We start from the raw sequence: 24,417 nt of genomic DNA, 5'->3' as shown, positions 1-24,417 counted from the left end.
ATATTTTGTATTAACTTAAAAGGGAAAAAGAAGATCAAGAATGAGGACAAAAAGGAAAAAGGAACAAACTTTAAAATCCATGTCATAAGGTCCTATACACCTGCTCTTTGTGACCCAAATTTGGCTCTAACATTTAGAGCAGGCAAAATAAAATGCAAAAATTTCACACTTTACACTGTCAGTGAGATAAAAAGCATAGGAATGGTCAAGAGAGGAACAACTACTCTTGGAATTAAAGCTTAACAGGAAATTTTTCCCCAGCTTCCACATAAAGAAGACAGTATATTGAGGATGTAAAGAAGAGGGAATCCTAGTGTACTACTGGTAGGACAGTAACTGGCAAAACCACTATGGAAAATAGTATGGCAGTTTCTCAAAAATTTAAAAATAGAACTACTATATGATCCAGCAATTCTACTTCTGGGTGTTTATGCAAAGAAATCCAAACACTAATTCAAAATGATATATGCATTCCTATGTTCACTGCAGCATTACTTACAATAGTCAAGATATGGAAGCAACCTAAGTATCCATCAATAAACAAATGGATAAAGAAGATGCGGTATACACCTATACAATGGAATATTGTTACTCAGCCCTAAAAAGAATGAAATCTTGCCATCTGTGACAACATGGATGTACCTAGAGAGTATCATGCTAAGTGAAATAAGTCAGACAGCAGAAGACAAACACCACATGATTTCAGTTACATGTGAAATCTAAGGAACAAAATAAATGAACCAATAAAACAGAAACAAACTCATAGGTACAAAGAATAAATTGATGGCTTCCATTTGGGAGAGGGGTTGAGGAAGTGAGTGAATAAGGTGAAAAGATTAAGATGTACAAATTGCCAGTTATAAAAACAGTCATGGGGATGTAAAGTACAGTGTAGAAATACAGTCAATAATATTTTAAGAACTACGTATGGTACCAGACAGGTACCAGACTTATTGGGGTGGTCACTTTATAAGTTAGATAGTATCTAATCATTATGTTGTATACCTGAAACTAATGTAATGTTGACTGTCAGCTGTAACTAATTTTTTTTTATTTTTTAAGACCACTGTATATTATAATGGACAATGCATTCACCTTAGACCTGAGTTTTGTAAAATAATAATGTCTAACCAATATAGAAATAGTTTAATGATATCACCACAAGTAATTCTGCATTTCACTAATGCAATCCCTTTCAGCACACAACTCTTTAACATAACTTGAGTCAGGCATGTACTTTAAAAGATCCGGGAGAATGAACAATGTATACGTCCTTCCAGCAATTTCTCTGGGATTGAGGTAATACTCAACTGAGGTACATATCCTCAATGTACTACTTGAGGTAGTACTTGAGTAGTATCTCAAGGTACATGAGATACTACTAAGTAGCAAGCACCAGTCTAATGCCTGGGGTTTTTCTTGTTGCTAGTTGAACAGAGCACCACATATCCTAACAGACAATAGAGTGTACAGAGCTTTACAAAGTGGAGCACCTAAATAAATGAATGGCATCCCCTCCTAAGAGACAGTACTATTGCAAACCAGAATTCATTCTCAGACTCTCCAGACCTTAAAATATATGTATTAAATATGAATATTAATATTTAGCTTCAAAATAATCTAGAGATAGGAGGATGAAGGAGTAATGACTGGAGAACAAGAAATTAAATTTTAATAAAAAAGACTGGCTATATTTTGATACTTATTAAAAGTTGGGTGATGAGTATATGAAGTGCTAAATTAAAAAGTGAAAATAAAAATCTAAAGAATTATCCAAAGAAAGCTTAATATTGTACTATACTAGTCTTAATGTACCCTTTAAGATAATTTATTTGTGAGGACACGTGAAACTTAAAGTAAATATACATATACATTTAAAATATAATTATATATATGTTCTTATAAATACATATATATTTTACTTATAAAAATACACACACATAAGTGATTCTTTTAAACCAATTACAAGCTTGAAACATTTGTCAACATAATAAAATCAGACTTAGAACAGCTTATAGGTATCCATCTTTGTGGCAATAATTAACAAAGTCAGTCTCAAGTGTGGGCTTCTCCTAATTTCAAATAATAAAACTTATCTATTTATAAAAGAATATTTTCTTTGTGTTCTCTATAACAGGCATCTGGCTCATTCGAAAGTATTAGCAAATGATTAAGAAATATGCTAAAGGAACAGGGGCCATCATTTTTAAGATTAATCTACCTGGAAGTGTTTGAGGTGTTCTCTATATGTAGTCTGATGGTTAAGTTCATAAACTTTGGAACCCTGATGCCAAAATTTAAATCCCAACTCTGTCACTGCTTATGTAATCCTGGACAATTCTTTCTATGCCCCAATTTCCTCATTTGTAAAATGAGTATAAAAGTAGTTATCTACCCCTTGGTAAATGAGTTTGTCTAGGTAGGACCTTTAAAAGAGTAGTGTAGCAATAGCTGATAAATGTTAGCTATATTAAGGATAATAATTTTCATAATAGCGATTTCTATTATTAGTTCAACCTTTCAGAAGTTGGCTCCTACTTCTTATGCCAATGGTTCCTACTGAACAGGTTCTGACAGCGCTGAAATGATCAAGGCTATACGCAGAGTTCAAATAAGTTAGCTCATAATTGACTCTTGTTCATGGATTCAAAGGCCAAGGTGAGACTAATAAGACATGGAAGCAATGTGATATTATTGGTGGTTAAAAGAGGTAGTACAAACCAGGGTTTTGCCCTGGGTGGTGTGGCTCAGCTGGCTGGAATAGGGAGGGTCCTGTGGACCAAGGGAGTGTGGGTTCAATTCCTGGTCAGGGTACATGCCTCAGTCTCAGGTTGGTCCCTGGTCAAGGTGAGAACAAGGAGCAAAAGATCAATGTTTCTCTCTCACATCTCTGTTTCTCTCCCTCTCTCTCTCCCTCCCTTCCCCCGCTCTAAGATCAATAAGCATGCCCTGGTGTGAGGATTAAAAAAAGAAAAAAAGTAGTAGTCTAAAAACTGTATCTGAATCCTGACCACAACTAGTGTAAAATCATTGGCCTAAAATGCCCAAATTTAGATATTTAGTTGGAAATCAGTTTGGTAGAAAGGCCCATAAATCAATAATTTGTGGAGAACACATGGTCACTTTTTTTTGACACAGTTTATTGTACTTTGGGTCTGCCAGACAGGGATGGCGCTTCCTTGCTGATTTTCAGGGGCACAGCCACAATGGCTGTGCGAGAAAGAGCCCCACAGGATGAACAACCACAATTTCAAGAGAATCAGAGAGAAAATTCTTGGAGGGGAAAGGCAGCAAGGCACTCCACACTGTCAAAAGTGCTGTCACTGGGCCTAATTTCCTAAAATTTGACCCAGTTTCCTTCCAGGGACTCTAGTCTTCCATGTCCCTACAACCCCAAGAAATTTCAGGGGGAGAGGGTCTATGGTCCATAATCCAGGTGAACGTTTTTTGTATATCAAGAGTCCTCCTCTTAAAATGCCTGGATAAAAGATACATTTGATGTCTTTAAACAAGGATTTGCCAGTAGAAAAAGCAGATTACATTGTGAAAAACCAAATTGAAATAACTCCTGTTCTCACCAGCTTCTAAATTCTTTGTAAAATCTTTCCAGGAAAGATCAGGACCATCCTCGTAAATAAGTAGCCTAGAAGCAGGATAGTTTCAAACGTGGCTACAAAACTGCTACTCTTCCACCTCCATGAATGGTAACAGGTGAATCGCCTCTCCTAGGCTAGTACCCAGGGCTGGGAGGAGCCCTACCTAGGCATGACTCGCAGAGGTTACACATCCTTCTAGCTTACAACAAGCAACTGCCCAAAATAAAGTGGTTATGAACTTAGATCACAGATTCCTCATCCAAGGACTAGATGTTATGTTAAAAAGCAACAGAGTTCCAGAAAATCAAACCCTGATTTTCCAGGTGGGAAATGATATTCACCCAGTGGGTTTATGACTAGAGAAAATCAACTAGTAAGTATCTATGAGACACTTATGAATGTCTGAGAAAGCTCAGAACTGCATAAGAAAGTAAACGATGAAGGAGAAAAGATACAAACTGTGAGGCAGAAAATTTGAAACATATGAGGTGTAAATCTGGGTTCTCAAAGAGCTAAAATTATAAAGAGGAAAAAAAATAAAAAGAATTAGGAAAAGACTTTAAAATTACAGAAAATAAGATAAGAAACACACACACACAGTTATATAATTTAACCTGCCATCTAGTATACAATAACTAAGTATTGAAAGTATGAATAAAAATAATTTTCAAAAGTAAGCATAATGCTACATCATTTAAAAGCTGAAATCTACCTTAAGAAATAGAAAACAGTAATTTACATGCAAGGAAAAATAAAAAAATTAAAGTAACAGGTTAAGAATGGGCAGGAAACAGAGGAAAGGTCAATGTTTTTAAACTAATCCTACTGACTCTCATCTAAGCAACCAAAAACAAACAAAACAAATTAAAAAAACAACAACAACAAAACAGCAAAGGGATGTCCAGCTAATATTAGTTGAGTTTGTGTTATTTTCTGATTTTCCCCCCAAAGACCTCATTCTTTCTTCTCCATCAGCACTATTTTTTATATGTCAGGCCTTTTATTATTTCTATAATTACGCTCTTAAAATCTACAGGTAAATTAGGCTGAGATTTGACAAGTTAAACAATGAAGTGTCTTTTCATAATATTTCAGTGAGTTACCCACTAACAACCACAAAAGAGTCCTTCTATACCAAAGACTGAGTTCAATTCAATACATATTTATTCAGGCCCTATCATAAAATGTTTTCAGGAAGGAAGGCTTTCACTTTGGCTGGCTTTAAATCCTTGGCCCAGTTAAATGAGAGAAATTGCAATTTCTAAGAGACTCCAATCCGAGGGTATTGTTTATTTGGTTCCTCAAATAACAGTCCAACATTCTCCCTAGGAACATCTTATCTCCAAAAACAATTCTAATTCACTTTCACAAAGCAATTATTTGACTACTACTTCTGGATGAAAGGTAGAAATGAGGACTTCCCAGAAAGCAAATAGCCCAGATACAGCAAAAGACTGAATCTGCACACAGATTGACCACACAGTTCTGCTTCTAGAAATTTAACCAGTAAATAATGGGGCAAATCATTTGTTCATATCATCAGTGCCAGACACTGTTCTAGATACCTGCAAGGTAACAGTGAAAAAAGAGGCCAAGACTACAGCCAGTATCAGAACTTACACACTTAAGTCTTATTTAGTCCACCCAGTAACGCTATTCCTGAACCTTTGTGAGTACTTCTAAGTTTTCTCAATCAGAATATATTTAAATTAACAACAACTCTACAATATTTAATAAGCAACATAACTGCTTCTTTTGCAAAAGAAAGGACTTAGAGGGGAAAGTGGACGTGTCAAAGTAGACATTCCTACTGACGTCTTTAAGAACCTGTATTTGTATTTCAGGTCTCAAAAGATTATAGAAAACTTAGTAAAAACAAACTATGTTGAAATTTTATTTTTAATTAACTATTCTACGGAATTTCCTTAAATATCTATAGGAATGTTGTGTTTTCCAAACTGCTTTTTTAAAAAATCAAAGTGAATTTGACCCTTTGGTTTACAGACCGGCATCCATTCACTGAGCCACACTAGCCAGGGCAAAGTGAATTTGAATATGAAGAGAAAATATCAAGCTAGTTCTATGAAAGAAAAGCAAGAAAATGGGAAGTGTTCATCATTTTTTAAGGTTATGTTTGCTCATTATGAATTTTCTAGATATGCCCTTTCATATGTCATCTACATTTAGTGTTGACTGTTACATGTAACAGTTTATTCCGCATCTTGCTGCTTGCTTCACTTCATCTTTTTTTAAAATAAAGAACAGAAAAAAAACAAAATCCTATACATTTGTACTTTGCAAATTGAAAAAAGCAAAGAATCACTATTATTCTCAAAAAATCCTATAATCTAAATATTAATCTTAGGAATATCAACAGACAATATTAAAATATTAGGTTGGCCAAAAAGTCTGTTTAGTTTTTTTCTGTAAAATAGAAGACACAATTTTCATTTTCAGCAATAACTTTATTGATTTGGATATTTTGAGTATGTCAGCTATCTCCCATGTGGTATAACGTTATTTATTCTCAATTAACGTCTCTATTTGGTCACTACCAACTTCAACAGCTCTTCAACCGTGGGGCATTGTCCAGTGAGAAATCTCCAGCATGAAACTTCACAAACCACTTTCGACATGTTTGATCAGTCACAGCACCTTCTCCATACACTGCACAAACATTTTGCGTTTCAGTTGTGTTTTTACCTTTCTTGAAATAACAAAGTATAATATGTCAAAAATGTTGCTTATTTTCTTCCATCTTCAATTATTAAGATGGATACACAAAAATTCACTGATTTTTATCAGTATTCTTTTAAATGCACGCTGATATGACAGCTGTCACAACACAGTCTTACACAATTGTTTTGAATGAAGTTAAAGACAACTAAGCACTACTACAGCCATCGTATGGAAAAAAAACAGACAAACTTTCTGGCCAACCCAGTATTAAAAGAATATTAATTTTGAGAACAGAAAAGTTCAATATAAATATTATATATGTAAGTGGGAAAACTTGACAAGGTATATGCATAAAAATGTTTAAAATAATAAAAGAATCCTAAATAGTCAAGAGTATGGAACAACTTAATATTGTAATAAATCCATATAACAATTCTATTCAGACATCAGAATGTAGCAGTTCTTTTATTTACAGGGGAAGTTATCCGGTTAGAAGAATGATCTCAAGAGCTGTGACTAAAAGAATGATCTTACGAGCGGTGAGAGACTGCCAACACTCAATCACCTACTCTAAAAATTGTGTAGCCTTAAGAGAAAAAAAGAATATGAAAATGCAGTATGCCATTAGGTTCAAAGATCTTCAACACAGATAGTAAAGGGGTTAACCTATTTAAACAGCTTAATTCAAAGCCCAATCAAATGATCAACCTACTTAGGAATTTGAGACTTTTCCACACACAGAAGTAACACATAAACTGAATCCAAGGATGTGGGATACACAATTACTCCCTTTCTTAAAGTGATAGAATCACTCACACAAATAGGTTCCATGGGCTCGATCTATGCTGCCAAGGGAATCCAAGCCTCCCCCATCTAACAGCACTGGGGTTTATGCAGACCAAACCAAGCCAAGAAGACAACTGCGAAATTTACATAGGAAGGGAACTCCACAAATTATGTAGGATCACATAATTATTTCATGGGTGGAAAACATCTTTCAAACACAGGAATATTTTAAATTAAATATAGAAAAGTGTAAGAGAATCAAAACCATAATATTAATATTTTTGTGCATATTATATACATAGAATTAAGCAATTCATTTTGGCTTATGTATATGGCACTGGAACATTTAAGAGCTTAAACATGTTCTAACTGAATTCATTGGGGTGACATTAGTTAATAAAATTATATAGGTTTCAGGTGTACAATTCTATAATATGTCATCTGTGTATTGCATTGTGTGTTCACCATGCCAAGTCTCCTTCCATCACCAGAAACCCTCTCCTACCACCCCCACCCCCATTTCCCTCTGGCAATCACCACACAGTTGTCCAAGTCTATGAGGGTTTTTTTTTCTTTGCTCAATCTCTTCACCTTTTTTCACCCAGCCACCAACTCCCTGCCTCTCTGACAGCTATGGGTCTGTTCTCTGTATCTATGAGTCTGTTTCTATTTTGTTTGTTAGTTTATTTTGCTTATTAGATTCCACATATAAGTGAAATCATATGGTACCTGTCTTCCTCTGACTGGCTTATTTCACTTGGCATAATGTTCTCCAGGTCCAACCATGCTGTAACAAAAGATGGAAGTTCCTTTCTTTTCAACGGCTGAGTAGTAGTAGTCCATATTTACCGACTTATGTTTCATCTATTAGATGTATAAGAATTATATAATAACCTATAAAGGTTTATCAAGCAGGTGATTGCAATTTTTAAAGGAAATCAAATATATTAAATTTAGAAATTTGATTTAAAATGTTAGAAAGTGTCTAATTAATTCAGTTTGTAAAGGATACTAATAATTCTTCAAAGGTTCTTAAATGGAATTGTTATGATAGGCTAGACTTAAAAATATATAACAACTTATAAAATGTATAAAATTATACAACTTATAAAATTTATAAGTTGTATCAAAGATTAAAACTAATAACTGGACTTGTAACATTAATAATGTCAATATTAAATTCTAAAAGCTGAAAAGCCTTTTCTTCACACAAAAATTACCCCAAGGGCACTGAACATTTTATATCTAAAAACAGACAGAGACATAGTATCAAGTGAAAAAAGCAAATAAAATAATATATCAGTTATGATAAGCATACTCATTCACTACAGAAAAATAAAAAGGCCTGAGAAATATTCACCAAACATTAACTTTATTTAACTGAGTGGTGTGAGCCACTTGGCAGCTTGTCTGAATTTCTCACCTTTTCTGCAGTGCATGTCACAAAGTAGTTTCCTATTACTGCTGTAACCAACTACCACAAACTTAGTAGCTTTAAAAACACAAATGTATTCTCTTACAGTTCTGGAGATTAGAAGTCCAAAATCAGTTTTACTGTACCAAAGTCAAGGTGTGGTTCCTTTTCCCAACTACAGGAGAATCATTTTTCTTGCCTTTTTCAGCTTCCAGCTTTGACTCTATTGCTTAGCTCAAGAACCCTTCCTCGAATCACTGCAACCAGTAGTTTCTATTGTCACAGCTCTCTCATTACTACAAAGCTAACTCCTCCTGTTCCCTCTTATAAGAACCCCAGCATTCCTTGGCTCTTAGCCCATTTTCTCCATCTTCAGTCAGTAACAGGCAATCAAGTCCTTCTTATACTTGGACTTTCTCCTGTTTTTCAGCACATCTGATGACTTAACCTGAAAGACTCTCCACTTTTTTAAAATATATTTTACTGATTGTGCTATTAGAGTTGTCCCATTTTCCATCCCTTTATTCCCCTCCACCCTGCACCTCCCTCACACCAGCATTCCCCCTCTTAGTTCATGTCCATGGGTTGTACATGTAAGTGCTTTGGCTTCTCCATTTCCTATACTATTCTTAACCTCTCCCTGACTACTTTGTACCTACCACCTATGCTTCTTATTGCCTATACCTTTTCCCCCATTCTCTCCTCCCCCTCCCCACTGATAACCCTCCAAGTGAGACTCTCCAGTTTCAAGGACTCTGATTGCTTTGGGTCCAAACAGATAATCCAGGATAATCTTCCTATCTGAAAACCCTTAATTTACTCTCAACTACAAAGCCTCTTTTACCATAAAAGTAACATTCAGGGGATTAGGATATGGACATCTTTGAGGTTAATTATTCAGCATATCACATGTGGTGATTTTATAATTATTAAAATAAACAATTATTTAAGTGAAGTATACAAATTACAATTTTCTATGTGGGACAATTCTAAACCAAAATGATTATACAAAATCAAATCCCTCTTCAAATGGCTTCAGACCCATGGATTTGCATTATTTTTCAGGAGCCAGAGCTTTCAACATCATAATTTCTGAATCTATAATTCTTAATATTACTTCAACAGCATATTCATCAACAGAAACCAAGAGCAGAGTAATGCCTATATATTACAACTCATATATTTGAGTTACAACTCATGTATTTGTTTCATCCAGGTGATGCTTGTAAACATCTAAAAGAAAATATGAACTACAGCCAATACATTGTTACTGCAGGGCAATACAATTTCCAAAATTTATCTTCCTTATTTGCCTACTTGTTTTTAAAACATAAAAAAGTTTTTAAGTAATCAGGGGCATTTTTGTACAACTTCTCTTTTTTTGCTAACCATGTTATATTTTCTTTGGAACAGAGAATACAATAAAGGACAAGTTTAAACTATGATAATGTTATCCTCATGCTGCATGTAAGTCTGTGGGGTTTTTTTGTTTTGTTTGTTTGTTTGCCTTTGTGGCAGTTGCCAAGGATGCTGAGGCTTCCAGGCTGCTCCTTCTGTTTACCTGTTTGAATTACTAAAGGTAGCATGAGCTACCAGAATAAGTTAAATTTTTTGGCTGCTTGATATAAAAAAGTACATAACTATCACGTATCTTGATTAATATTGATCGGTTGGAAAAATAGAGCTAAAATTACTTTAGATATTACATTCAAAGTGAGATCTAATAAGTTTATGAAATCAATTCTAAATGCTGGTTGTCTTCTCCTCGTTAAGTTATACTGAAACTTTTGCTCAAGGAAGATAACATTCTAACCAAATAAAGGTTTTAATTTATTTTTATTTTTAGCATGTCAAAGTGACATGGTTACTTTTGCCAAATCCCATACAGAATCATGACTTTCTATGAAATAAACTCTAAATGTAAGTTTTGTTTTCATCTTTAAGTATACAAGATTTTTCAGCCAAAAGGTAATATAATATATGCCCTCAAGTTTTCCTTTTGTTTTTTTGTTTTAACTTAAAACTTCATAATGTTTATCACTGAACATATAATTAAAAGAATTCCAGGACAATGGGTAGAAACTGGGAATCTCCTGGACAAGCAGGTATTCAGTCACTCTATTTAGTGTATTATTAGCTCAACTCCACTCCGTTAGTCGACTCTGTTAGTTTGTTTACTTTTGTTCCCCATTCTTCCCCCAAAAATTGAAAAAAAGCAATGATTACGCAAGATCTAGTCTTTTATTCTTTGAAAGTCTGTGCAAACTACTAAGTTTATTTAAATATTCTAGAGGTCTACATCCCATGTGACAACTCATTCTACATTAGCAGATGAAATTAACTATCTGTCACAGGGAATGGGATAAAGCCTTCCAGTCTAAGAACTACTCAGAAACCAGTAAATTATTTCTCAGCACTGGTCAACTGGTAAAGAGCTAGGTATGAGTGATCCACCTTACTACTCTTTGAACAAGTGATGCCCTGTGTTCAACTAGCTGAAAATGGGTTATATCACGAGGAAGCTTACAAAGCATAATACTTGACTGGCAGACATCTAGTAAATTCAGACTTTGAGTGCAGCTGGCTATGTCTGCTGCCTCTTTGTTAGCCAAGAGACTATCAGTGAATCATGTGTCAAAAGCCAATTCACTATGTAACTTGTAAACCATTAAAGCTGGAAAAGTTCCAAATATATCAAAAAGAGGCAATATTTCAAGTACCTTTTAAGGCCATTAGGAATGAATAATTACTATATGCTTCCTGATAGTCATTCAATGTTAGAACCCTTAGAACTGAATTCAATTATAGTTACACTTTAGATCAAATTGAATTATAGATATACTTTAGACCAAATCATGTCACCTACCTATATATACAACATATATAAGTAGACACTTTTGTAAAACTTAAAGATAGTACAAGTACTAGACAATGGAAGTATTGGTCTTCTTCACATGGTCACTACAAAGGAATGCAGGACGATTGTAATTAGGATTGGCTAGCACTACTGAAGTGGGAAGAAAGCCCCATCTGGCCTGTGACTGACCATGCACAAGTGGGAGTAAATCTACCTTAGGGTGGACACATTCATAACTGACAAAAAATAAACTCACAAATCAGAAATACATAAAATGTAAAAAAAGAGAAAACAGATTTGCAAAGCATGATCTTTCACATATTGACAATCCAATACTTCTCAAATGAAAAGCAACCACTGAAAGGCACTTTTGTTAACCCTCACACATTTTCTCAGAATCAAAGTACTATTCAAGAAGAAATGACTCATTGATTTACCATGATAGCTAAGATTCTTTATATCCACTAGTCTTGAGCCACACTGATGAACCATGCATGGCCTTACCATAATCACTTCCGAAAAACACCCCTGTGTCCACATGTTATTGGAAGGAAGTGTTGTGAACCTATCTAGGCCAATTTAATCACACATAGTAATTAACTTCTTTGGATACAGAACAGCGGTGTCTGGAAATTTATTTTTTTATCAGTTCATTTTTCACTGTATTTTTTCCATTACAATTTATCACCCTTATGCCCTCTTCCACCTCCACTCACGCTCCTCCCCACCAACAATCTCTACACTGTCGTCTGTGTCCATGAGTTCTTTTTCCTTTTTGCTCAATGAGTCCATCCCCCAATCTGGTGTCTGGAAATTTAAAGATGGTTGAGGATTGGCTATTCCCACATCTTTTTACCAGAGTACAATGAAAGCAAATTTCAAATCAAATTCTGCTACACGAATATTTATTTTAAAAAATTAACAAACAGAGCCTGGCTGACGTAGCTCAGTGGATTGAGCGCGGACTGGGAACCAAAGTGTCCCAGGTTCGATTCCCAGCCAGGGTACATTCCTGGGTTGCAGGCCATAACCCCCAGCAACCGCACATTGATGTTTCTCTTTCTCTGTCTCTCTGTCTCTCTCTCTCTCTCTCTCTCCCCCCCCCTTCCCTCTCTAAAAATAAATAAATAAAATCTTAAAAAAAAAGGTACTTCACATAAAAAAATAAAAAAAAAAATTAACAAACACATTATAGTTCATAGGATACCTCCAGGGTGAGGCATGTCTCTAAAATACTGTAGGCAGTCATATATTCCCAATGGCACTAACACCTCCAATGAGAGTCCATTTCTAACATTTCTTTGTGAATCATCAGTACCCGGAGTAGGTACCTCGCCACCAATAAAAGAAGCCTTGCAGTGGTGGCCTCCAAAGTGGCTAGAATTCTAGCTGACCATGAAGTAGGATATGAATTCCAGATGAGGTAAGCCTTCCAAACTAAGATATAATTTAAACTAACATAAAAATAATATCACACGGTCAAAGCTAAGTTATTTTTATGTAAATTTCAGCCAACATAATAGGAAGTTTGACATTCCCTCCCTCCTCCACAATCTACTAATTCCTAACTCCCTACACAGATCTAAGGTCATCCCAGTCATCCCCGGCTTTAGGATTAGGTATAGTGAAGTGACTACAGAACTGGGGGTATGCTTTTTCACCTAATATCTGTGTGATTTGAGGTAATGATTTAACCTCTCTCACCCTTAGTTTCCTCATCCTAAAAATGGAAAGAAAATGACTACCACAAAGGGCTATTTGTGGAAATCAGACATGACAAAGGAGAAGCAGCAGAGATACAGACAGACATACAGACTAAATGACACTGGGAAGGTTTTTTTCCCTGGAGGCTCCAGTCTGCAGGTCATTATAACTGTGAGGCCCTGGAACCCAGGAGCCCACAGCCCACTGTTCTCAAGCTTGTTGAATCCTGGTGGAGCACTGTGAACGTCTCATCTGTGACATCCTGAAAAACTTCCTAACAGGACTACTCTGCTTGGAAAAAGCCACCCCCTAGAGGTCTCCCCACTGCTATTCATGAGTTACCTAGTAGGACCATCTTGATAACTCAGTCACAGGAAGTCAGAGCTTCATTGTCTGCTATTTTCTGCCCTCGGGTGCCAACAGTCTCATGATCCTACAGGTCTTGCCTACTCTTGCCTGTCAGGTCTGTCCACCACCACTGACAACACTATCCACAAAGCTGAATAGCCACCTTTCCTGCTCTCACCATTCCCCCCACTCTTTCCACTTTTGACAAAGGTGAAAGCTACAGCTGTTTGCCCCACACCATGGCTTGACCCCCAGTGTTACATTCTGATGGGCTAACTGGACCAACTAATCTCTAAATTAAATTACAACTCTGTTGGTCACCCGAGTACTTAGTTGTTGCTTTCCATATTGGGGATAGAGACGAAACCTTTTAAAGATGACAAGTAAGTGCAAAGACACTAGGGATGGCTCAGAACAGACAGTACATTTCACCTTTCTGGAAACAGGAATATTCTCCAGTCCCACCCTAACAGTTTTTTCCTTGACCAAGAAACCACCCTTAGGCGTCTCCAAATTCCTCTTATTCTCTATGCCAGGTGCCCTGAAGCCCTTAGTATGTCCCTCCCTGAAGGCTGGTTTTGATCTCCGGGCCCTCTGAGGAAGATGTAGCCATTTTGAAGTATTATATCTACTCAGCTGTAAAAAAGAAGAAAATTTATCATTTGCAACAGTATGGATGGACCTGGAGAACATTATATTAAGCGAAATATGCCAGTCAGAAAAAGAAAAATACCATATGATTTCTCTCATATGTGGATCTAATGAACTGATCTAACAAGCAACACAGAGAAAGACTCATAGATGGAGAGCAGATAACAGCCATTCAGGGGAGGTTAGGGGTTGAGATTTGAGGAAAAAGGAAAAAGGATTCATGGAAGTGGTCAACAGTGTGGTGATTGCTGGGGAGAGTGGGGTATAAGGGCACAAATTAGTAATGGGAAAAAAAACACAATAAAGATTAAATTAAAAAAAAAAAAAAAAAGAACTCCTGGTCCTACCCAGAGGCCCTTTAAGGCCACCAGACTATGACCATTTCTGGAAAACCTGAGGGTTTGAAAGAGAGGAAAAAAACTGTTAATGTTTAATTAATTAAAAGGTTCAGACAGTGTCATGAATAAACTATTTGACCAGAGACAGGTGGCCTAATTCAATCAGTTAAGTTCTCTGGAATATAATTCAAGTACCTGAACCAAAGAGAACTAAATCCTTGGTCTCTCTCTGGCTATAGTTATCCATTAACAACAAAGTGAAAATTCCATAATCATCCAGCAGTTACACTATCATTAGTGTGACTGATTCAGACAAACTAGGAAAAGGTTTTAATTTTTTGTTATGTATAATACTGATCATTTAAAATCTTCCTTAATAATTTAATGGTTTAATTTTTAATAATGGTTAATGAAAACTATTTGCTTAAAAGTCTACATTTATATCAACATAAATCACCAAATAAATTTGAAGCAAAAAATTCTTAAACTCAAATTATCTACAAAAAATACATAAAAAGCAAATTAATGGTATATGGATTTCATATTTGAATGAACTACTGTTTTATTTGATGTACAAATGTTTTTGTCTGTGACTTATTTTTACCAAATCAGGTTTTGATTATATGCAGATTTTTTCCCATCTCATTGCTTTTTAAAAAATTTTTTTAAAGATTTTTATCTACTTAATTTTTTAGAGGGGAACGGAAAGGGAAAGAGAGGGAGAGAAACATCAATGTGTGGTTGCCTCTCAAGTGCCCCCCAACTAGGGCCCTACCAGCAACCCAGGTACATGTCCCAGACTGGGAATCGAACCGGTAACCCTTTGATTTGCAGGCCAGCACTCAACCACTGAGCCACACCATCCAGGGCTCCATCCCATTGTTTTTGAAAAAGGAAATAGACTCAGATATTTATTTCACATGTTTAATAATGCTCTTTAATTGGATGTTAACTGTTCATTATTTATGTGACAAACATTACAGTTGACCCTTGAACAACATAGGTTTGAACTGCCTTGGCCAACTTATATACAGCTTTCTTTTTTTAAATAAATACTGTAAATATATGTTCCTTCATCTGATAGTCTGAATATCATTTTTCTTTCCTCTAATTCACTTTACTGTAGGACTACAGTTTATGATACATGTAAGATTCAAAATATGTGTTAACCAACTGTTTATGTTATCAGTAAGGCTTCTAGTCAACAGTAGGCTATGAGCAGTTCAGTTTTGGGGAGTCAAAAGTTACACACGGATTTCAAACTGCGTGCGAGGGGTTGGGAGGAACAGCGCCTCTAACACCGATGTTGTTCCAGGGTCAACTATATGCTGAAGCAAGCTTCGGCTGCGTTAAGGAACATTTCTTGTGTATGCCACAGTCCCTCCAGCGATCTGAACCAACCACAAAAGGTACATCTATAAGTTTTTCTCTTTTTATCAAAATAGTTAAACAAATTTCTGGCTAATACAGCATATGTTTCTTTTAGTAACAAGAAAATGTATAATATTATACTACAGACCACAGAGCCTTAGATTACCAATAATACCAATTATTATGCATATTCATATCTTTTCATCATACTTTATCTCATTCATGCTTTTGTTCATTTTATGATATACATGTAAAAAAAGCGCTGCTGACAGCTAGGGAGAGAGGCATTCAGAAATTCTTGAAATTGTGCCTAAATCCAAGCACTAAATTCAACAAATTCCTCATCAATCAGTGGTTTTAGTCAGAATAGAAGCCATGAACCAGTAAAGAATGCATCGCTTTTTTTTCCTTTTTACCAAAATAAGTTGGACAGAATTCCTACATGTTTATATACTTAAAAATCTAATCTTCATATTTGCCAACATTGTATCAACTGTCTAGCTTAAGCCAAATAAAACCTTTTTGCAACTTTGGAAAAAACTTCTTATGGGAACTATAAATTTAGACAGGCATGATTATGTCTCAATATGTGGCATTTTACACCAATTCTTACCTTTATAGCTATACAAATTATATGATATTCCATAATGACCATAGTGGCCATTCAATTAAAGCTTTTAAATCATCTGGTTTCTATGTAAGACTAGGAAGGCAGAGTAAGAAAGAGCATAATGAGGGTTTCTCTGATACCAAGTAACTTCAAGTGATGCTGTCATAGTTAGTTTTTAATGGTACAAAAATATTTGGTTGATAGTATCAGAGGAATTTCTGGAAGAAATTTCACACTCTTGTAGGTGGAAAAGAATTTTGAATATATGTGAGGAAAATAACCATTTTCTCTGTATCTAAATTCTATCCATGGAAAAATAAAATCGATGCATTTTTTCTTCTTTGTATTTTTCTAACATATTCCAACATTAAGGAAATTTAAGAAACCGAAACCTCATTTTGAAAACCTGTTTAGCATAATGCTAGGGAAATTAAAAGATGAACCAAAGTGACTGCAGAGGTCAGAGGTCAAAAAGATTAGTTATCCCCAACACACAGAAACAAAGCAAACATGAAACAAATATAAAAATAAAACAAAGAACTCTCATGTTACGATTAAATCCTGTGGAACTGCATTTTACCCACTTCTACTCCAATCTGAATCCAGCCCCACTATCTGATTATTAGACTGGTTTCTAGGTATAGTTTGAGAACCTATTCAATGACTACAGTATAACATAGGCACGCACACACACATTTCATGAATTAATTATTCCACTGTCCTCTAAAAGATGGATAAAATGACCTAGCCAGGTGGCTCAGTTCAAGGGAGCATCATCTCATACACCAAAAGGTTGCAGGTTCGATTCTCATTCTGGGCACATACCTAGGTTGCAGATTCCATCCCCAGGGAAGTAAGGGAGGCAACAGATAAACGTTTCTGTCTCCATGTTTTTCTTTGTCTCTCTAAAATCAATAACCATATTCTAAGATGAGGATTTCAAAAAAAATTTTCTTAAGTGGATAAATAATTACTGATTATAGCTGTCTAAAGGTTTTGTAAATGGGGCATGGTCTTCTATGAGAGGTAAGCAGCAGTGAGCAGTAAGCAGCAGCATTGGCTTAACCAAACTGCTAACTTAATCGTTCCCTGGTAAAACTGCCTCCCATCCCAATATAACACCTCTGTACATGCACAGCCAACTATGACATATTAGCTATTCATCAGATATAATGATTTAGAAAACAACATCTAGATGCCCACATGACAGCCAAACAGGATCTCCCTTAAGCCATTTCCTCTTTATATCAAGAGCTGATTTGCAAAGGAACTTCTGGCTTCAGTCTTGAGGACCAGATTTGAGAATCATTGTGTTGCCAAATGTTGCACCATTACCCATTTTACTTTTTTCTTATTGTTAAATGTTTATTTATTAAATGTTACTCTATCCTAATTTTTTTTTCTTTTTCTCCCCTTTACCCTCCTCCACCCAGCATTGGCCACTCCCTCAAGCAATCCCCACATCATTCATTGGCCCTGAATATAAATAAATTCTTCAGCTACTCCATTTCCTATGCTGTACTTGACATCCCCATGGCTATTCTGTAACAAGCAAATTGTACTCTTAATCCCCTCACCTCTTCATCCATTCCCCACTTCCCCCCTCCCATCTGGCAACCACAGAAATGACTCTCTGTATTCTGTATCAGTGATTCTGTCTCTGTTCTTGTTTGCTTAGTTTGTTTTTAGATTTAATTGTTGATAGATATGTATTTATTGCAAATTTATGGTTCACAGTTTTGATCTTTTTCTTAAGTAAGTTCCTTTAATATTTCATATAATAATGGTCTGGTAATAATGAACTCCTTTAGTTTTTTTCTTGTCTGGGAAGCCCTTTAGCTGCACCATTAACTATTTTAATTTCCCTTTTCTACCCAATGAAATAGCACTAGAATTACTTGCAGCTGGAAAGAAATTAAATGAACTTGATAAAAATAACATAAAGTGATGAAGACATGCTTTACTCTTATTATCATATGTGTTTTTCATTTGGCAATAATCCAATTATTTCTTATGGAATTCTGAAAGGTTGACATTTGAGAGGCAGATTCAAAATGCAACTACTACTCCCAAAACAGCTCTACTACAGAGGACAGAGAAAAGATAATGTCACTTGGACCTTACAGCTATACTGCTTTTTGATACTACAATTTTAATTATGTATTCAGATAAGAAGAAGAAAGTACACAGTTCTTCTGTCAGCAAGACAGTATGCTAGTCTGTAAAGTCTTAGAGTACCAATAATCCTATTCATTATGCACCTATTTACCAGGCAGTATATTTAATGCTTTACACTTATTATCCTTTATCTTCAAAGTAATCTTAGATAAGTCACAACCACACATTCACAGGCTTACAAATGTGTTTGGATGATTTCATAAGGTCATTAAAAAGTCATTCATGCATAAATTGATGAAGATCTGCATACAATTATGTCACAAAAAAGTAATAATAATCAGAAAAATAAAGCCTTAAATCTCCCTTAATAGTTATGATAGGTATCTGCTGAAACCAAACCACACAGTCATCAAGTATGGGGCAAGTTTTCAAACTTTATTAACAATTTCCAGCCCCACACCTATCCCCACTGCTACATACCCACACACTATAGCCTTCACAGAAAATTCTTCCAAATTTATTTCATTCCTGGACCTAAAGGCCTAAATTAATTCATATATATGTCAAAAGAGCCAGTCATCCAATTCTTCCCAGCCCAAAGACTGTAAGGTTGAATGCCTTTAATTTCACAGGCTCAAAGGATATTTTTCTTATGAAAACTGTTAAATAGTATACAAGCATAAGAAAATGTTTTTAGTTCTGTGTACTAATAGAAAAATATAAAGCACAGCTTCTCTTTTGGATTATGAGATACATAATGAGGTCCCACTTTTTGGCAGCTATCTGTGGATAATTAGGCTTTTAAAAATATGCTTCAAAACACATGTAGAAACTTAGGTAATATAATACATGTATATGCATTAAATATACATGTATTATATACAAAACATAAGCATTACATATATACCACAATATAATCTTATTACACTACTAGACTTGAAAAGAAATTAAAATTATAAATATACAGTCCTGGCTGGTATAGCTCAGTGGATTGAGAGCTGGCCTGCGAACCAAAGAGTCACTGATTCAATTCCCAGTCAGGGTGCATGCCTGGGTTGCAGGCCAGGTCCCCAGTTGGGGGCATATGAGGGGTAACAACACATTGATGTTTCTTTCCCTCTCTCTCCTTCCCTTCCCCTCTCATTAAAATAAATAAATAAATAAAATCTTTAAAATTATAAATATACAGTATTAATGTTACATTACTTCAGAATCACTCAATGAAATGACAAATCCTATACTTATCATTAAATCAGAACTCAACAGACACAATAGTGACAAATACAACATCAGAATAAAAATATACATCTAAGGCCCAAACACCACCATTAGCTTAAAAGGACTTTGTCGTCCCATGTGTGCTGGACAGGTCAAGCAGCTAATTACTTTCAGCTTCCTCAATCTATTAGCAAGATTTTTATCTTCAATAAAATTTTACTCTTTAGTTTCTTTGGTCAGATGTATGACTACAAAGTGAAACTACCGTTATGCCAGGAGTCTTATTGATGTTATTACTCCATTTAAGTAAATTCAAAATGAAATATAAGCTGTCTTTCTATTAACTACGTCCCACATTCCTAAATTAATACTGTTTATTTTTTTTAAGTGTGTGTGGTGGGGGAGGGAGCTGTAGAGAAAGTTGGAGTACTCTGAAACCAAACTAATTTTTCCTTTGAGCTATACTGTTCCTTGCTTCAAAACACTTCCTTCTTAGCCTATATATTCAAGGTTCCTTTGATAATGGAAAGTAACAGTGTTTCAAAGTGAGGTCAATTACTGTTATTTTTTTAATAACAATAATCATGTACACTAAGAATACATTTCTTTATATACAACCAGCCTTCAAGGTTGCATGCTTGCAAAGTACAGAATAAGCATAATATAAAAATAATGTTGGGCAAATACTTCCAAAAAAGAAGGAATTAATTACATCTTACATATTCATACACTGTTATATACAAAAAGCAAAACTGGAATTTTCATCTAAACTTCAAGATAAAATAATTATTTAGTTATATAATTCAGTACATACTTAGTGTGCAGTGTACTTTTATATTTAAATAAGAAAATTTGTGTTGACTTACCATCAAAATTTTTCAAGTTACAATTATATGTCTGCCACTTTTCAAATCTATATAAAGAAAAACTATAGTCTAAATTCTAAATAATAACAACAACTTAAAGATGTTTCAGGCACAGGGTCTCTCTCATTAAGCCCTGTACACCTCAGTGGCTCATTCTACAGAAAATGCCCCATGAATGTTGCTGAAATAAACTGAACTGTCAGCTAATACTTCCAAAGATTTAAGCTAGGCTGATCTTAGTATTTAGAGAACTCTCCAACATATATGAAAACCCTCTTAGCACATCACAGAACAATGAAAGCAGAAGACTCTGCTGAGACCAACATGACTCCAGTCTGTTGAAATAGTAAATTGTAAATGACTTCAAACTCTCAGCACTCTCCAGAAACATTCATTCCCCACATCTTCTCTTTCTCTCCCATCATTCTTCCTCACACTGTTACCTTAAAAAGGTACTCCAAGAGAACTTGAAATTAAGGGACAAAGGACCACCTCTCTCTACCTTAACTCCACACTGACCACCTCTGCCATTTCTACTGTCACAAAGCAAAGAGTTTCCTGCCATCCTATGACAGACCTTCAGCCACATTAGCCTTGTTTCTCCCTGGGTGACAATGTATCTCAAGACAGATGATAGAAGACAGAGAGATGGAAACAGTCCTGTCTAGACACACCATCCAGTAAATATTTACTTAGAGTGTCCTGAATATTAATAACTCAAATCTACATCTCTGGATCTATCTCTCCCCTTGCCATAACCTTCACAAATAAAAGTTCAAGTGAGATCTCATCTTGGCTACCCCAAGCAGTCAAACTTTTCAAAACTCTTCTTTTAGAGACAGAAGAACTGCTAGAATAAATACAAAAGAAAGAGGTTCCCCTTTTAAGTCAGTCACCAGGGCTGATGATTTTCCCTTTCCAGTATTTCTCTGGCATGCCCACCCCACCCCACCCCACCCCACCCCCAGCTTTGGCTCAGGTCTCAATTAGCTCATGACTGAACTCCAGCTTTCTTCCTGCCTTCACATTTTTGGCATTCTAAAACATCTTCCACATCCATCTTTCAACTGTCCTTGGTTTGATATCTCTATGTAGAAGATTACAAAGGCTTTGGGTAATTTGAGCTCCTTTTAATTTCAAGGACTTTTCATAAATATACTTTCTCTAGGAATATCCCAGTCACTCCCCTCAAGCCTCCTGTGTTCCACAGCAGCCTATAGCCTCACTCCCTTTGTACCCATATTGCTCTCTCCGTATAACTTCTGTCTCGCTAGCTACTAAGATAACTGAGATTCAAAATTCACTCTCCATTCAACGTCCCAATCCCAAACTTCTTGAACCATACCTGTTTCTCCCCATCCTAAACTGCATCAAGGTGTATGTGTGTTAAAATGGATCAAAACACCCTGTCCGTGTTAATTTGACCCAATCTGAATATTTCTTATAATTCTATCTCCTCCTTTAGAATTTAGGTAAGTTAAAATATTATACAATTGCTTTAGCTTTGGGGGATATTTTATTATACGTTGTTTATGTGCTTATCCAGTATTCTTTAATTTACTGATCTGCACCCTCAGAGAGATTGTTGTAGACTACAACGTCCATTAAGGGAAGGCTTCCAGTGCCTAGAACAGTGCTCCTGCTCACCTGCTACATTCTTTTAGAAATACTGAGGATGAGGAGGCCCCTGGTGTGACTTGTACCAAAATTAAACAAAATATGTGATTTACATGGAAGCTGCAAAAAAATTTAATCGCGTGAAATATAAACTATCACTTCATTCAATAAACAAATTCCCTGGCTCTCACTGCTACCTTAGCCTAGGCTTCAGAACTTTTACAACTTCCTAGATTAGTGATTTTTTTTTTCCCCAGGGACTTCTCCTAATATCCCTGTGTAGAGTGCCACAATATACAACACTCACTCTTAGCAAACTCCATTCCAAAAGTTTAAAGAAAGCATTCATGATTATTCAAGTGATATTTATAAAGCACGTACCGGCCAGCCCTCCAGGGTTGAAATTCAGTACCTTTGCAGACCTGTCTCCATCCCCTAGACCCTGACTGTTTACACTAAAAGGACTGGCGCCATGGTCCCCTCTCCTTTACACTCTTATCACCCCCTCCATACAACATTCCTCCGGATGGCTCCAGAAACAACCTGAAATTCAGAATTGCACTATTAACAGTGGTGGGCGGTCTGGGTCTCCTCCCCGGGTGGCCTAGCCCAGGATAATCGCCCTTTTTCCAACCTGCCTTTGATGGCCGCTGTCCAAAGTTCCACGTCAAAAAACTTAAGCGTACAGTCTCCCGGGTGCTCCAGCGCAGTACCCCCACCCTTTAAATGCCTGTGCTCCCACTCCCAATGTCCCACTATCAGTGACCCAGGGATGAAAAACAAGAAAGCTTCAACTTTCAGACTGTATGTTGAAAAATTTGCTCCCATGCTCACGTAGAGGTGGGTAGCTGTGATCTAGTGAGTTGTTTTCACAGCTGGCCTAGTCAATCATCCTCTCTTAAAAGCTTGACAGGTGAGAAGTTCCTCATCTCCAGATTATTCCAGGAACTCTTCAGCATCAATCTGAGCTAGAGAGAGGCCTAAAGTGGAAGGGAGTGGTGCTGAAACCGTGCTAAGAGTGTCCCAGGGGTACTCTGGTGCAGGAAGGAGGATTCAGCGCCAGGAATGTACTGGTCCAGGGGGAAGAGAGGGGAGCGCCGGGAAGTATTAAGGATAGGGAGAGGTGCGACCAGAAAAGGGCATATACCTGGAAATATCCCGAGAGGAATGGAAATGGATAAGAGGATGCAGACTGGACAGAAATCGGAAATATAAGATGGGGCAAGGGAGAACTGCAGGAGTGCTGTGCCTCGGATGCGGCCGTCCAACCTCGGCGGGTGCCAGTACCGTCCAAGAGCGCCAGCGAGCCTGGCTTGCTGCTGAGCCCTCGGACCCGGAGTACGGGAAGCGCCCCCTGCGCGGCGGGAAGGGGCTGGGCTCAGAGCAGCGCGCCTTACCTTCTGGTCGACGATGGAGCAAGCCATCTCGCGGACGTGCGCCAGGCTGTAGTCCCCCGACGAGTCCTGTAGCAGCAGCACCGGCTCGCGGCTCAGGCCGATCTGCAGATGGAAGGAGATGCCCCCGGCTGGGGCTGCGACGGGAGCAAGAAACGGCGCGGGCCCTGGCCCCGACCCCGGGACCAGAGCGGCGGCGGCAGCTGCTGCCGCCGCCGCCACGGGTAGCAGCGGGCTGGGCGGCCGCAGAGCCGGAGGGGCGCTCATCGCTTGGCCGGGCGCGTGGAGGGCAGTGGATGGCAAGGGCGGGCGGGTGAAAAGTTTTACGGCCGCGGAGCTGGGAGCGTCCTCCTCCAACAGCCGAGGCGGAAAATAAAAACTTTCCGGAAAAGTACCCGCGCGGGGGGAGGACTAGAGGCTGAGGTTCTGGAGGGAAGAGGGAGGAGGGAAAATGGCCGAGGCGGGAGAATTGCGCTGCCGGGAGCGCGGGCGCCGCACGAGGGAGGCGCCGCCGCGGAGCAGCAGCCGCTGCGGCGGGCTCGGAGGGACAGGGCGGCAGGTCAGCGCGGCCCAAGCGCCAGGGGGGGCGGGGCAGGGGGCGTGAGGGGCGGGGCAGGGGAGCTGGGGGCGGGCACTGCGCAGCCACTACCCGGCCGGCGCGGGGGAGCGGCCGCAGTGGCCGCAGGGTGCTGGGTCGCCGCCCCGCCGCTGGCGGTTCCTGGGGCCTGAACTCCACTAGTCCGGGCAGGACCGAGCGCTGGAGCTTGGAGCCGCCTCCGCGGGTGCGATTCGTCCCTCCCTGCGGGGACTCCTGTCCCCGCTAGCCCGGCCGTCCAACTGCGGACCGATA

The 24,417-nt window shown here is 37.6% G+C and overlaps 1 protein-coding gene and 1 long non-coding RNA gene across 3 annotated transcripts in view; one reads left to right on the top strand and one right to left on the bottom strand.

Moving 5' to 3' along the window:
* The window catches only part of PRKD1 (protein kinase D1), a 325,575-nt gene extending 301,459 nt beyond the window's left edge, over positions 1 to 24,116 (bottom strand). Inside the window, exon 1 of one of the 2 annotated variants that reach the window (XM_028506138.2) lies at positions 23,571 to 24,116. In XM_028506138.2, coding sequence (XP_028361939.1) covers positions 23,571 to 23,834 — 264 coding nt within the window. In that variant the 5' untranslated portion in view covers positions 23,835 to 24,116. The remainder of the gene's footprint in view (positions 1 to 23,570) is intronic. The other variant, XM_028506139.2, reaches the window with a different exon arrangement.
* On the top strand, positions 703 to 4,109 carry LOC118501372. The gene is made up of 2 exons (XR_004904015.1): positions 703 to 1,315; positions 1,367 to 4,109. It is a non-coding gene; the product is annotated as an uncharacterized LOC118501372 (long non-coding RNA).
* Positions 24,117 to 24,417: the final 301 nt, after the last annotated feature.

This window comes from Phyllostomus discolor, chromosome 1 (genome assembly GCF_004126475.2).
Source record: "Phyllostomus discolor isolate MPI-MPIP mPhyDis1 chromosome 1, mPhyDis1.pri.v3, whole genome shotgun sequence".
In the NCBI taxonomy this organism is placed as follows: Eukaryota; Metazoa; Chordata; class Mammalia; order Chiroptera; family Phyllostomidae; genus Phyllostomus; species Phyllostomus discolor.
The sequence above is the reverse complement of the archived record's forward strand: the minus strand, read 5'-3'. Positions and strand labels throughout refer to the sequence as shown.